Source organism: Athene cunicularia (assembly GCF_003259725.1).
Source record: "Athene cunicularia isolate RWA chromosome 6 unlocalized genomic scaffold, athCun1 chr6_part2, whole genome shotgun sequence".
NCBI classification, from domain to species: Eukaryota; Metazoa; Chordata; class Aves; order Strigiformes; family Strigidae; genus Athene; species Athene cunicularia.
Window position 1 is genome coordinate 3,922,058 of NW_020799106.1, and position 13,747 is coordinate 3,935,804.

The window sequence follows — 13,747 nt, forward strand, 5'->3', positions numbered from 1 at the left end:
AAATTTTGAAGGGAACCAAAGGGTTATGTTATTATATGATCCTTCAGACAATCAGAAACATGGGGCACTTGTAGGTGTTGCCTTGACCAGTTTGGCATAAAACACACTTTTCATTGTACTGCTAGATTTGACTCAGCCATGAGTAGTTCAGTGTAGTAGAACAATGGAGTAGTTCGAAGTAGTTCAAAGTACAGAGGTGATTTAAAATCAATTCCTATAAATGTGAACATTCAATATTGGAAATTTTTAAAATGCTAAAATAGTTAAAATACTAAATGGTTTTAAATGAAACATGAATACCTGTCAAAACAATGAAGTACCTAATCAGTGCTTACAATTAGGAAATTTTACAACTGAAATTCTGTTTATAAAATAGTTTCTTTAAAGTTTCCAGTTACCTTCTGCTTTAACAGACTTGCAGAAAAACGACTAAGAGAACAGCAGGTTTCCAGAACTGCCTTTTCAAGTTAATCAGGGTACAGCAAACCTGATTCTACACAGGTTCAGTTCTGCTAACATCACAAATGAATCACTGTGTTTATACGTTTAATCTCTCAAGATCTCAAGTTATTCACGTCCTCCTTGGCTTTTGCAGGATTAGAACCTAAGTATGTTGTTTCCTCCCTCTCCCGTCCTGTCAGTAAATGTGGGATCAGAGTTCAGAACATGCCTGATTTTGTTCTCCTAATCTCTAGTAATCTTCTCAGCAACACAGTATCTGTTGCAGAATATCAGGAGGCCACATCTAAAGAGGAACAGTTAGTGGAAACATTAAGTTACATCCATATTTATCAAAGCAGACTCCATAGGCTGCCAAAAGGTAAAACAATATCTAGTCACATGCTCAAGTAGTGCTAAATATTAAGGTCAGTATTACCTTGAGGTCAGTAATTTCCCTCACTCACAAAGCTGATTTACAAAGGGTAGAGCTTGTGTTGCCCAGATGTGTTGCTACTTTAGCTCCTGACACAAAGTTCAAGGGAATTCACGGCTCTGTGAAAACACAACTAACGCAGTGCTGGAGTTTTACAGTGTGAAAATTTAACTGGTGGATTCAACCAACAGAACCCTCTACAGTGGTTCTAATGGGTAGAGGATAGAAGACTGTCATCCTTCAAAGTCACTTGTTTCATCAGATAGCACAGAGAGAAGTAAAACAGTAAGACAGTAGATTTTGGCAAAAATGGAATCCAAAGCTGGGACGGATGCTCTACAAAGGGCATTCCCAGCTGAAAAAAACCCATAAAAATCTGTCTCTGGAAGTCTGATCATCTTCAGTGACTGAAGCAGGTATGAAAAGGATATGAAAAAAAGTTCAAGAAGAAAAAACATGCAAGGACTGAGACCTCACTTAAATGTCAGTTATGAAAATGTATGTGTCCAAAATCCGTCTTCAGCTCAGTATTTGCCAATACAGGTAATCTCTTCTCATTATATGTGTATTCAAATGCCTGTTACAGTTACTCAGATGTTCTGCTGTCTGTACTGCCACAAGGCCAGATCTAATTACCATTAAACAAAACAGAAAGACTATCACTGGCATCAGTCCTTGTTGAAACTATGTTGACGTTATATTATATTGATATTTATAGAAGAAAAACCTTTCCCTTCCTTTCCTCAGTTTTAATTAAGAAAACAGAGAAGAGCCTCACCTTTCATGAAATTCATTCTGTCTGAAATTCAGTATTTCATTGAGTAAGAGCGATGTTTTCCAACATGTCTCCTTGTTATTGCTTGTTAGAAAATGATATCATACAATGCTGATATAGGCAAGAAATGCTGATGTTCAATTTTGTAAAACTGCAATCTTATTTTGGGGTCTGTTCTTTAAAAGTTGAATTAGGACAACAGTTGTTGACAGAGCTTAGCAGGCTGTTCAAGGAAATGTAGTGTAGTAAAACTACGCTGCTTTTTAAATATATCTTTTTAATCCTTGCAGCAGATAATCCTCTTTGCAGTAGGCAGGAATATGAATATCCTCGATGGTTAAATCCTTGCTTTTCAAAATTAAGATTTGCAATTTTTTTCTGCCTTAAAACGTATCTACAAGTATTACTTAAAATTTTGCTTGGCTCAATTTACCTTCCATAAGCAAAGCGCCTATCTTTGTGGTGGTCCCCAAACGTATCCCACAGCCTGAGAGAAACACTCACTTCATCCACAACATCTCTCGAGCGTTCAAGGACCTAGAACAGAACACACATAACATTCTCTTTCCCTCCATCAAATGAGCACATTTGTAATTTGCTCCGTAAGAAGGCCCAAAGCATACCAGACCAAGAGTCTACTATACACAGCTTTCAGCAAATGCTGGATTTTATAAACCAGGCAGAATATGCATCCTTCTAAAAATAGGTTTGATTAAAAAAAAATTACTTTGGAATGAGAGACTGGGGAGATGCATATCAGACCACGGCTGCAGTAGAGACCGTGCATAAAATACTTGTGAGCTCGTTGCTGCATCCTGACAGAGAAAAGGTTTGCCAATAAATAATAGTACAACCTCACAGCATGTGCTCTGTATTTTGTACACCTGCAGTCCTTACCTCTTGGCAGACACGGTACTGATCAATGGCCCAGACAGTTGGTACGTGAGTTGCCAGCAGCTGATACTGAGTCAAGGTTGTATTGCATGCTCTCGCACAAATTAGACGAGTCTTTCCCACTGCGTTATCTCCAACCACCACACACTTGATAGTTTCAACGTTGGGTCTTTCGTAGTCCATGTCAATGTCCATTTATCAAAAACTGTAACAAGACAGTTAAACTTGTTTTCTACCACACTGCAAAAGCAATGCTGTTTCGAATCAGAGCCTTCTACTTGAGAGATGCCTAAAGAGGACAAACTCTAAAGGAAAAGCTTGTTAGTAAACTGTACCAAAGCAAGCCAGCCGTTCCTTTAAATACCACACAGTTATGCAAATGCACAACTATTTTGACCACAGTCGGTTGATGCTGTTCACATGCTATTTTCACTTTGGTTTCTGTAAACACAAGCCTGTTTGCAGAAGACAGATCTTGGTGAAACAAGGACAGCTAGCACAAACTTACCTCTTGCTAATACTTTTTATGTCAAGAAGTAAAGACGACTAGACATCAGTGGGTTTAACCTGAAGGATACCAGTATCAACCTGCCTTCTGTAATCTTGCTCATTCAGGATTTGATTTAGGGCTGTCCAAACACTATTGCTAACAGCAAGTCACACACATGGTTTTAGTTACACGCACACAATAAAACTGACTTGTAAGATGACTCCAGAAACTCTGTTCTTTACAAACCACAACTCCCATTATATTCTGCATGTACCACACACTCTTAATTTTCCAAGGAGCAGTTTGTACAGATCATGGACTAAAATGAAACCAAACAGCCCAGCAGAAACTTGCAAATATACTCATCTATACCTACAAATTATTTTTCACACAACAATGGAAACTGAAAAGAAGGAGATTTTTGAAGATACCATCCTCATGGAAAGTTACAGTTGAAAATATTTTCTGAAATATTCTATAGCAACATATTGAACAAATGCCCGGACATGAATGTAAGCTGGAAAAAAATGGACATTTGGAAAACTAAAAACTGCACGTTTACTACAGTCTGTCATCTTCATATAAAGGAATGTAGGAGTTTCATATAAAGGAACGTGGGATCATTGTTTGATATATCTGATCGTGGTTTTCGAATGTCTAGTAGTCTGCTGAGCAATCTGGTCTCTGCCAGGGAATTGTAATCAAGGAAACAGAAAAGGGAAAATGCAAGGCACAAACATGTTCAGGAAGACTTGCCTAATAATTATTTCAGCAAGGAAACCAACAGCAATTTAACTGACAAAACACAGGTAATCATCTGGAGTGATGGTGTCGTTTTTCCTGAGAAGAAAGCACTACAGATAAAGAAATCAAATTATTTGTTTTAATAGCTTTTTTAATATTCACACCTCATTCACACATAAATATACAAAATACATTAACTGTCAGCCTGCTTAAAATAATAGTTACAAGCTGTTTTGGTGTCCATTTTTCACTGTCAGAGGCAGTACTTTCTGACTTAAGAAAAAGCATGTTTAGTAATTACCAGCCAAACATTAATTTTAACTGCATTCTTTCATTATTTAAAGTGATGTAAACCAAGAAACAAAAGTCAGTGTTAGAACTAAATGTTACCCATTTTTTAAAAATTTGGGCATGGACTGCATGCTAAGAGCTATAATGGCTGAGGGGCAGTTATAATCTTTATTTACGTGTGGACAGGAGTTACAAGCCACAGAGGCAACAAGGAGCAAGGGTGAGTTCATGCCACTACTGTGTCACGCTGATAGGTTTTCACGGCCGTTGAATGCTTCTGGAAAGGCTACGGCACAGACTAGCATGCAAGAATACATTTTGGAGAGTTGTCCTACCCTAGACTGAAACATGGGCCCACAAACTCTTCATCCTGGCACGAGAACATTGTTGCACGACTAGAGCTTTGCCAGATCTGCCAGCTGCAGAGCAAGTCACATGGCTTCAAACATACGTGTAGCACGGTATCTACTGCATGTAAACCCTAATGGCCTCGTGATGCCAACCTCCGGTGTCGGCACAGAGGTTTCAGCTGATTGGGAAACAAAGCTATTGAGACATTGCTGTTATCCCTTCAACCTGCATCCTGAAAGGTTAATAGTCTTGAGGTAAAGGACTACAGAGACTTCCAGTTCTCTGTCTGCAATCCAACCACAGCTGGCTGTTGGATGCAAGCTCCCACAAGGCTTGTACCATCTCCACGCAAGCTCCCACGGGCTCTGTACCATCTCCAGGAGTCCAAATACAAGAAGAGATATAAGAGCTAACTCCTCTTTCCTCCTCTGCACCCTTTCCAAGAATACAGTCACAATATAAATAAAAGTACAAAACCAATGTTGTTTTCCACATTACAGAGAACGAGACACATTTGTACTCCACAGCTTCAAAGACAGGGCCCTGCATGGGTAGCAAAAACCCAAGAGGTTTCAGTATGTGACCTAAAAAAAGTTTCATTTCAAGTCTGAGAATAAACAGCAACCCCCTGACATAATATGTGGTATTATATTACTTGATATTTTATTCATGCATGGACTAGACATCACAGATGGAATGTGGAAATGTTTACAAGGCTGGAAAACAAAATGAAGGAGCGTGGCTAGCCAGTGTGTCTGGTAGATTTTAAACTACCAAGCCGAGGGATGCCAAACCAATTTTTCTTCCAACCCAATATTCCATTAAAATGCTGTTACACAGATTAGCTGAGGTTTTATATAACAACCTGATTTTAAAATTATTCAGAAGTTCTTAAATGGTAGTTCTGCAAAAATGCACTTTAGTCAGTCACAAAATATGTATTAATACAGAGTCTGGAATCTTTAAAAAAAAAAATTTCCAAGAGGATAGCAAATGCGAGTATAGCAAATGCGAGTTTATTTAAATAGACAAATCTTAATTAAAGGAACAAGAGAAATCAATGCAATTATTTGAGAATCCTAGAAAAGGAACACATGAAAATAAAATTTAAAAATTATTAAAACTTCCAATATACTTGCTAACTTAATTAAAGCAAAGTTATCGCAGAACTCAGACACAGCATGCCCAAATGCCCTGTTGTAGATCAATGGCAGTCTAATGAAGATATTTTTAGTGTGACTCAATACTGCACAGGACAGAGATTAAAATAAACTGGGAATAAAAACAAACTTAGAGCCTTGTGGCTATGTTAAGGAAAGTTCTTAAATCCACGGCAGCATATACAGAGTATCTATATATTAAAAACGCAGATCATTTAAATAAGTACTCACTAGTTTTCAGAAAGGGATTAAAACAGAAATAACTCCTGAAGAGACTGATAGACCAGACAGAAACCTGGACAGATATTTAGACACCTCAAATAAAAACAGATGCTAACAACAAATTACAGCACAAACAATTAGCAAAATGTGTGGATTAAATGGTTATAAATGTAGCCAGAAGCCTTCTGGCTACTGGAACGATTAAAGCCAGGAATATATAAAAGATCTTAAAAATTCAGCCACAGTTTTTTTTTTTTAAGGTAGCCTCTAGGTTAAGCTTGTGTTAAACCTATTATATAATCACACTGATTAAAAGTGCAAAACATGTATTTACAAAACTTAAATAAAAAAAATCCAGATTTGAGCTCTGAAAGTCCAGTAACATCTGGGAGGACCAACTGGAACTGAAACAAAACTGGTTAGACAAGAGCAAACCAGTGTATATAAAGGATAATTAAAAACAAAACAAAACAAAACAAACAAAAACCAGCATAAAATTCCAAGACCAATGAAAAACTTGCTAAAACCAACCCACAACCTGCAATAGTTTAGTTTATCAACAAAACAAAATAGGGTGAAGTATGAGGAAAGTTACTGGAAGTGTGACCAGTCACCGAGAGGACAGTGCAAAAAAGCCAGAGAAAGAGCGAAAGGCCATCACATGAGGAGCAGTGAGAACCCTACCAGGGGAAAGATCTGATCAAATATGGCACTTCCCAAAAGCAAGCAGCGAAATATTCAGCTGCTTAATCCAGTTCTAAAGAGAAATGAGCAGCTGGAGGGAAATGAAAAAAGATACCTGCAAGAATAAGAGAATTTTTACATTTTCGCATTGTCACCTGTGATTGTTTGCAGATGAAGAGGAGACAAAGGCAGCCAAAAATCCAGAGATGTAAGACGACTCAAGATCTAAGATAAAGCCATTTAATTAATTCACTTGATTAGCAGCCAAATAAAGCTGATTTATTTCCAAAGAAGTATAAGTTCTGAACCACGGCTTGCAGATGGTTACGGTCACTGATTTCTTTCTCTGTTGCTTTCACCTCAAATTGCTGTAGAGTGCTTGATTTTTTGTTTAGTTTTTCCTCACTGCTGAATGAATTGTTATTATTTTTATTTTTTTTTTCTAATTGTTATTATTATTATTATTATCTTCTGGAGAGAAAGTGGATGAAGATCCACACCCAACAGTGAGTTCCCTGTGCAGGATCAGGGATGACTATGCAGCTCATTGCCCATTTTGAAATGTCCAGGTACTTTAAATCATCACTTAGCATATACAAAAAATAACCAAGATTTTTTTCAAAGAGCAGTAGCTAATTATCAACCCTGTTCTCTTCAGCAAAACACCACCACCAAAAAAAAAAAATTACTAAGAATGTCTACATTAATCAGTGATTATGGAGTGATCCTGCAGGAATTTACTTCTTAGCTCAGTACTTAAACATGTCTCATAAGACTGAGATAACACCTCTTAGCACTAAAACAAGCATGTTACTTAGGTCTTGTGTTAAGGGAAAAGCTTCAGCTGAAGTTTCAGAGTGACAGCATGGAAGAACCTTGCCTCCTCAGTAAAGTTTTTCTTTAATTTATTCCACGGAAAAAAAAATGAGTAATTCCAACCCGTCTCAAATAATCTGACCAAATCAGGATGTTCTTCAAACATACAGGTTGCCAGCCACAACCAGAACATCACAACTTTATTGAAGGAATCGAATGGAAAGAGACACCAAAATCTACCACCACTTAATATGTATGGTGTGAGTGGGAATTATCTGAAAAGCTCAGGCCACCAGTAAGGTAGTAAGACCATACACATTTATCCCTGAAAAGCATACCCTTTTGAAACTACATGAAAGAGCATTCGTAGGTACTCCGCATCTCAGTCTACTGGAGTTTTGTAGTGACTCCTTCAGAGAGCCATTATGCAATAACATATCAAAAGGAGTATAAAAAAAAAAAATTACAGGACTATGCAATGCTCTTACCTCCATCCCCAAGCTGAAAAATACTGCTTGCAACCATGGAAACTGGAAAAGGAGACGCAAAATGCCAAGTTCTTCAGGCACTGAAATCACTACCTTACAGAATCCCAAGGCACCAGCGCACTGGCAAGGACCAAAGAGCTCATGAGCCAGAACAAGTGTGTGAAATGTTCATTCTCAATATACAACCTGCCATGTGTTGTTTCAGAATCTTAATGGATTAACACTTATATGTCAGGGGAAAAAGCAGGGGGACTTACTGTCATTTGTGCACAAGAATTCACAGACAGCTCTGATCTGGGGAAAGTTAAGGGCCAACAGGCTGTTTTGTGGTTTGGCTTAATTTAATCAATGATTTTAGGGCCCCATCAAGTATATTTGTGAAATAAATCACAACACGGTATCAAGTAACAGATAAACTACACCAGCCACTGAAAGACCATCACAAAACATTTTTCACAAGGTATAAATTAATATCAGTATTTTATTAAATTGCAGGAGGGCCGATGGGGAGATTGCTTTAAAAACTATTCCTTGTCTGTGGCAAAGAACCAGCTGGTGACAAAGGGTAGTAAGACTCAAGGTGGGACCAGATCACTAGGTTGCAGGGTACAAAGATGGGCACGATGCGTATCAGGCTGGATTCTCATCCAGGACAAAGAGGCATTGCCCTATTGCTATTATTTAAAGTTCTGGCAGTTTACATGGAAAGACTGAAAAGGAAAACACTGACATGGGAGGAAGAAATTCAAGATGAACTCTGGAATTTATCAACTACTTCTTGTACCTGGCCCATCAACAGAAGATGACAACAGATACAGCCAATGATTGGGAATGGAGAAAAGCCCTTGTATTCTAAAGTTAACTTGATCTCAGATGTGAGACTCTTGGATCTACCATGGGTATAAAGAGAAGGGTGGCTGACTGAAGTGTTGCTTCACTGCATGAGGTGATAAATGAAATAACCCTGGCTGCTGCTGCCCACAAAAGGAGAGCTCAGGTCTGCAGGAACACCTTTATCTTCCACAAAGACAGAACCTGGTTCTACCCTTTTTCAGCTGTTCTGGGATAACTGGGGCATTTCCGCTTAGGGCCAGTATCAGCAAAGAAATAAATCCCACTGAACACTGCTAACATTTTGTAACAGCTGGAGAAGGTAAGTACTGAGGTTGTCATCAAGACAGCACTTAGCCTGCCTGAACCAGCTGCTTTCATGACAGCTTTTGGCCAACAGCATCAGATGTAATCCTGGATGCTATCCCTCACTTTGTATTACCTGCTGGAAAAAAGAAGTTCTCAGAAGCTTCCATTCAGCTGACGTAATCCCTGCCTTATCCCTCCTGCTTAAAAGGGAGAAAAAAATTGATTGTGGCCACACACAGAAGTGAAGGGAGCAGCCTCTGAGGAAGGTATAAAGCTGAAGACAGAACAGATGTCTCTATGTTTACCTAGAATACTTCTCAGTCAAATCATTGCCACAGCCTTTGTAGAAACTGTAGAGACAGGGAATAATAATTCATGGCTTGTAGTATCAGAAGCCTGTCAGCCTGCTCTTTCTCAGCACGCTTGACTCCAGATTTGTTTGTTTCTAAAGACAAGTTATTAGGACCCTTCATCAAGCCCGACCTACCTCTGTGATGACACGCCGCCTTTCGATCAGTGAGAATGATCACTCCCTTAGACGACCAAAAATCAGAGATACCAGCAAAACACAAATTCTTCCCACTTTACTGTATAAAACATACCGCCTTGAAGCTCAATAGCTAAGCACAAAACCATCCAATTTTAGGTGCAATAACAGATTCTCTTGAGCCTCCTGAAAATGTGCAGTCCGCAAAGATCTGTCCTTGTGCCGTACGCACTCACAGTCTAACAGACCAAATAGAGCTCCAAATGCAAAGCTCAGCATTTGACTCGAACTCTGGCAATTTTCTGACCAGTTCTGGAAGACCTGAAATCAATGAGCTGATTACACTGAGCAGCTTACACATTATTCTGACCTGTGACATACCTTCCGATATTCTTTGTCATGAGATCGTCTCTCTAGAAATTAATCCGTAGAGCAGGTGAAGGACATTTAACTGTGTCAGAACCTTGTGTGTGAGAATCTGGGATGACTGTTCTATAAGGGTGGAGACCTTCAACACTGCCACTCCCGCCCTTCACCAATTCTTCAGAGTCTACCTCAAGAACAGGCCCCAACACAGGGCAGTCCCTTGTGCCTCCTTTTGTTTTTTCTTTCTTGCTGTGCAGAGAGATGTGAGGAAGGGTGATCACACTGGACCCACCTCTGGAAAGAGGGAAATAATCCACAGCTGGTACATGACTGAGTTAAGGCTCGCACTTCGGCTTTGCAGATGCATTTTGTTAGGATTTCGGATACACCTGGTTATAACTAACTGCTCTTTCCATTTACCAGAGACAACCACAGCAGACATGGACTAGGCAGTGACCAAGATCCAGCATCGCTGTGGGTCATAATCTGTTATAGAATCACAAACTGAAATTAACTGTGGCTGACATTAGGACAATACCCATTGATGGCGATAACCATCACCAAAAAGCTGGTACTTTATAAAGCAGCACCCCCATAAAATGCCATGGTGCACTGAGTCCTTAGATTAGTCTTCCTTCTGCAACAGAAGAGTACACTGCGGGAGTAGATTAAGGGTGCACCTCTGCTAGCATTTTAGTTCAGATCAAGATCACATTTTTGAAGCAAATACCCCAGTCACCAGCACTTACCATGTTTTGGTTCACATCAGGTGCAGCCACAGAGTTCACAAACTGAATCTGAAGTGAAAGATGTGCCACCCAGCCCCGATGAGCGAGTGTTCAGACCATAGGACCGGATTAATGGTAATCTTAATTAACACCCTTTGCCCCTGAAATGTGTGCAGTGTGGACACTGGGTCCTCAGCACCAACTTTTTCATCCCCAGGTCCCCTGCTACTGCATCACACAACCCACAAACGTAGACAGAGCATCAGATGCTCTGGCTCCTGGCTTGTTATTTGGATCAACATAACTGAGGCAAAGCTGCAGCTGAATCCTTAGTGACTGAATGCTCAAGAGTATCTGGAGTAAGATATAAAACTCGATATTAAAGGGAGAAGGATCACTGGAAAAGCCTGAGTCAACACTACTGGATTTCATGGTAATAAACTCTGTGAAATTCCTGATTTTACTCTTATGTAATTAAGAGAATGAGAAGCTTGTACAGCATTAAACTACTGATACTGTAGCAGAGGTTGTTCCTGATTTTACCCATTTATAGAGACAGGTGTTGACATTGTATGTATAGTTGTAAGGACATTATTCTGAGGAGCGTTCCCAACAGTACAGAAGGAAAAAAAACCCAGCGATAACTACCAAACAAGGCATTGTCCCAACTTTCAGGCATTTCTGTGTGGAAAATATTTATGAAGTTTTGCTAGAGCTACAAACAAAGGAAAATATTCCAGGGACACTGGTGACCTTCTAGCACACAGAGGTGTTGAATTCACTTTCTGTGCTTGCTTTCCTTCCAAAAGACAGAATTAGGCTCTTGGTTTTTGAACTTTATGTGACATTTCTTATGCATTCTCCTCTTTGTTAATCAGTGATGTTAGAAAGACATTATATATGATTTTATTCACTCCCACATGTGGTTGCTACAAGGAAACTACACAAGGAGAGTGAGACCTCATAAGGACAGCAGGTAAAAACCCCCGAAGGCCTAAACGCTGACTAGAATAGTAAATACTTCAGGATGGCAGACTTCAGAAAAAGGCTACTTTCAGATCTTGTGTCAAGTTCTGCATTTATATCTCAAATGCAAATACAGCAACATTAATTGAATTGTGCAGGAGGAGAGGAGATGTAGAGTTTACCTGTAATGTCTAGTGCCAAACAGATACTCATTTGTGAAGAAAAAAAATAATTAAAAAGGAAAATAGAAATTGCCATCTTGCGTCTTTCATGTCAGGCAGAAAGGAGAGGAAAACAGAAAACTAGAATGGTGTTGGATGGGAACCATAGGGAATCCATACTTTATTTCACAAACCTCCCTCTAGTAACAAAGGGCTCAACTACCACCACACGTACTGCAGGCTGCACCAGTTCCAGCTCACACCCTGGGCCACCATTCACTCAAGGTTTTGAGCTTTTCAATGGAAACCCAACCAATGGCCCAAGGGTACGTTCACACCGTTCTGACTAGTCTTGGTATGAGGTGCTCTGCAGCCTGCTGTATGCAGCAAGGACTGCTCAGCCTTCTCTCTCCCCTCTCCCTCCCTCCCTCGCAAGCACATAATTCGTTCTACATTTGGTACTCTTCTGGCCGGATAGATGGGAGCAAGGGAAGAATGTGTCAAACACCTGTTGCTCCTTTGCATCTCCTACTTCAAGGCTTCTCTGTCCTTTCATCTCCTTCAGTACAGGGCAACATCTGGATGCAGGACTTAAGCAGTTTTTCCAGCAAATAAAATGTATTAGCAATGAATCAAACATTGGGATTTACTGGTCAAGTGATCAGCTCTTCCTCTCAGCCTAATGCTCTACAGTATTTGTGAAGCTTGGAGTTTTAAAAGGGCAGGAGTTTTGAAAGCTCCCCAGAGCTAAAATTGATGTTTATTTCTTCTTGGATAAAAATACTTCTATGCATCTGAGCCTGCCCCAGATCTTATGCTGCTTAAGTATTATGTCACTTACATAAAGAACCCTAGTACAAGAATTGAACTCACCAGGTCAGGTTGTGGGTTTTTTTTTTCCCTGTTAATAGACACATTGTATATCTGAGACATAGAATCCAGCATACAAATCCAACCTGCATATAAAAGAAAAGCATAACCTAATGGCAGAGGACCTCAGAAAAACACTGAAAAGAAATTAAGCTGTTCTGTTTCCATGTACTGTGACTCCCAATCCTGAAATACAGCCTGCAGAGAGATACAGGCCACTCAATTGCTACTTACACTGAGCAGTCAGATGGCAACTCTTTAATGTAGTCCTAACAATGGTGGGTTTTTCCCCCCCATGCTTTACTTTTGCCTAGAAGGACCGGCAGCTTAAGAACTCCCCTCGAACACACTGAACAAACTAATTTCCACCTCAGCTTCTATTGCAGCTCCAGCTGAACATTTGGCTTTGAGTCAGCTGCGTGTCCTGAAATAGTACACAAACCGAGGATGAACAAAGTCATTGAGAATATTCTGGCATCACTTCCTTGCTCTCGCTGTGACCATATGCAGAGCCTCAAGGGCTTTTTTGTATTATTATCATTTTTTAAACAAGTATATTGCTGCCTTCAGAAATCTGAATAGTGCCTTGACCAATAGACGGCAACTTGGAGCTGCCTAGTCCGCCTCAGTCTGTCCACTGACTCGTTTCTCTTTCCTCTAGATGTTGGATGCTACAATACCCACTAAAGGTTGACTTAAAGTCTACTACTCTTTGTCTCTACAGCCCCTTTCTATGGCCCCCAAAGATGTCCCGACGCCGACACCTGCTAATCTGTGTGCTGCAAGACCCCCAGCAGCCTCCTGCTGTTGTCACAGCAACCCACAACAGACTCCACAGACACAGCCGGGGGAAAGAAGGGGCGGAAAAAAAAATAAGAGGGGAAAAAAGAGAAATGCTCCACTTTTTTTTTTCGTATATGACGCTCAGAAGTAGCGAGCGCCAGGAGGTTTCAGCTTCCCGTACACATCGTCCCCCTCTACCTTTGCCTTGCACCTTGTGGCCTCGCTGAAGAGGAAGCCAGAGAGATCGGCTTCATCACGGGCTCAGCCCGCTCTGCGCTCGGAGGGGAGGGACCCTCCTCCTCCTCCTCCTCCTCCTCCCTCTCCCGGCGCGGCAGCAGCGCACCTGCGGGGAGACGGGACGCGCCGGGCGCCGCCACCCGCGCCCTGGGGGGAGCCGCTGGCTACCGGCCCCGCAACACGCGGCCGCGGAGGCTGCGCCGGCGGGTCGGAACGCGAT

At 40.6% G+C, this 13,747-nt stretch overlaps 1 protein-coding gene across 2 annotated transcripts in view; it reads right to left on the reverse strand.

The window, feature by feature from the left end:
* Positions 1–13,747, reverse strand: part of RHOBTB1 (Rho related BTB domain containing 1) — a 46,112-nt gene that overhangs the window by 20,029 nt on the left and 12,336 nt on the right. The window contains exons 1-3 of one of the 2 annotated variants that reach the window (XM_026852006.1): positions 13,502–13,529; positions 2,547–2,748; positions 2,083–2,186 (exon numbers count right to left, since the gene is read on the reverse strand). In XM_026852006.1, the coding sequence (XP_026707807.1) occupies positions 2,083–2,186; positions 2,547–2,738 (296 nt within the window). In that variant the 5' untranslated portion in view covers positions 2,739–2,748; positions 13,502–13,529. Of the gene's footprint in view, positions 1–2,082; positions 2,187–2,546; positions 2,749–13,501; positions 13,530–13,747 lie in introns of those variants that run through there. The other variant, XM_026852005.1, reaches the window with a different exon arrangement.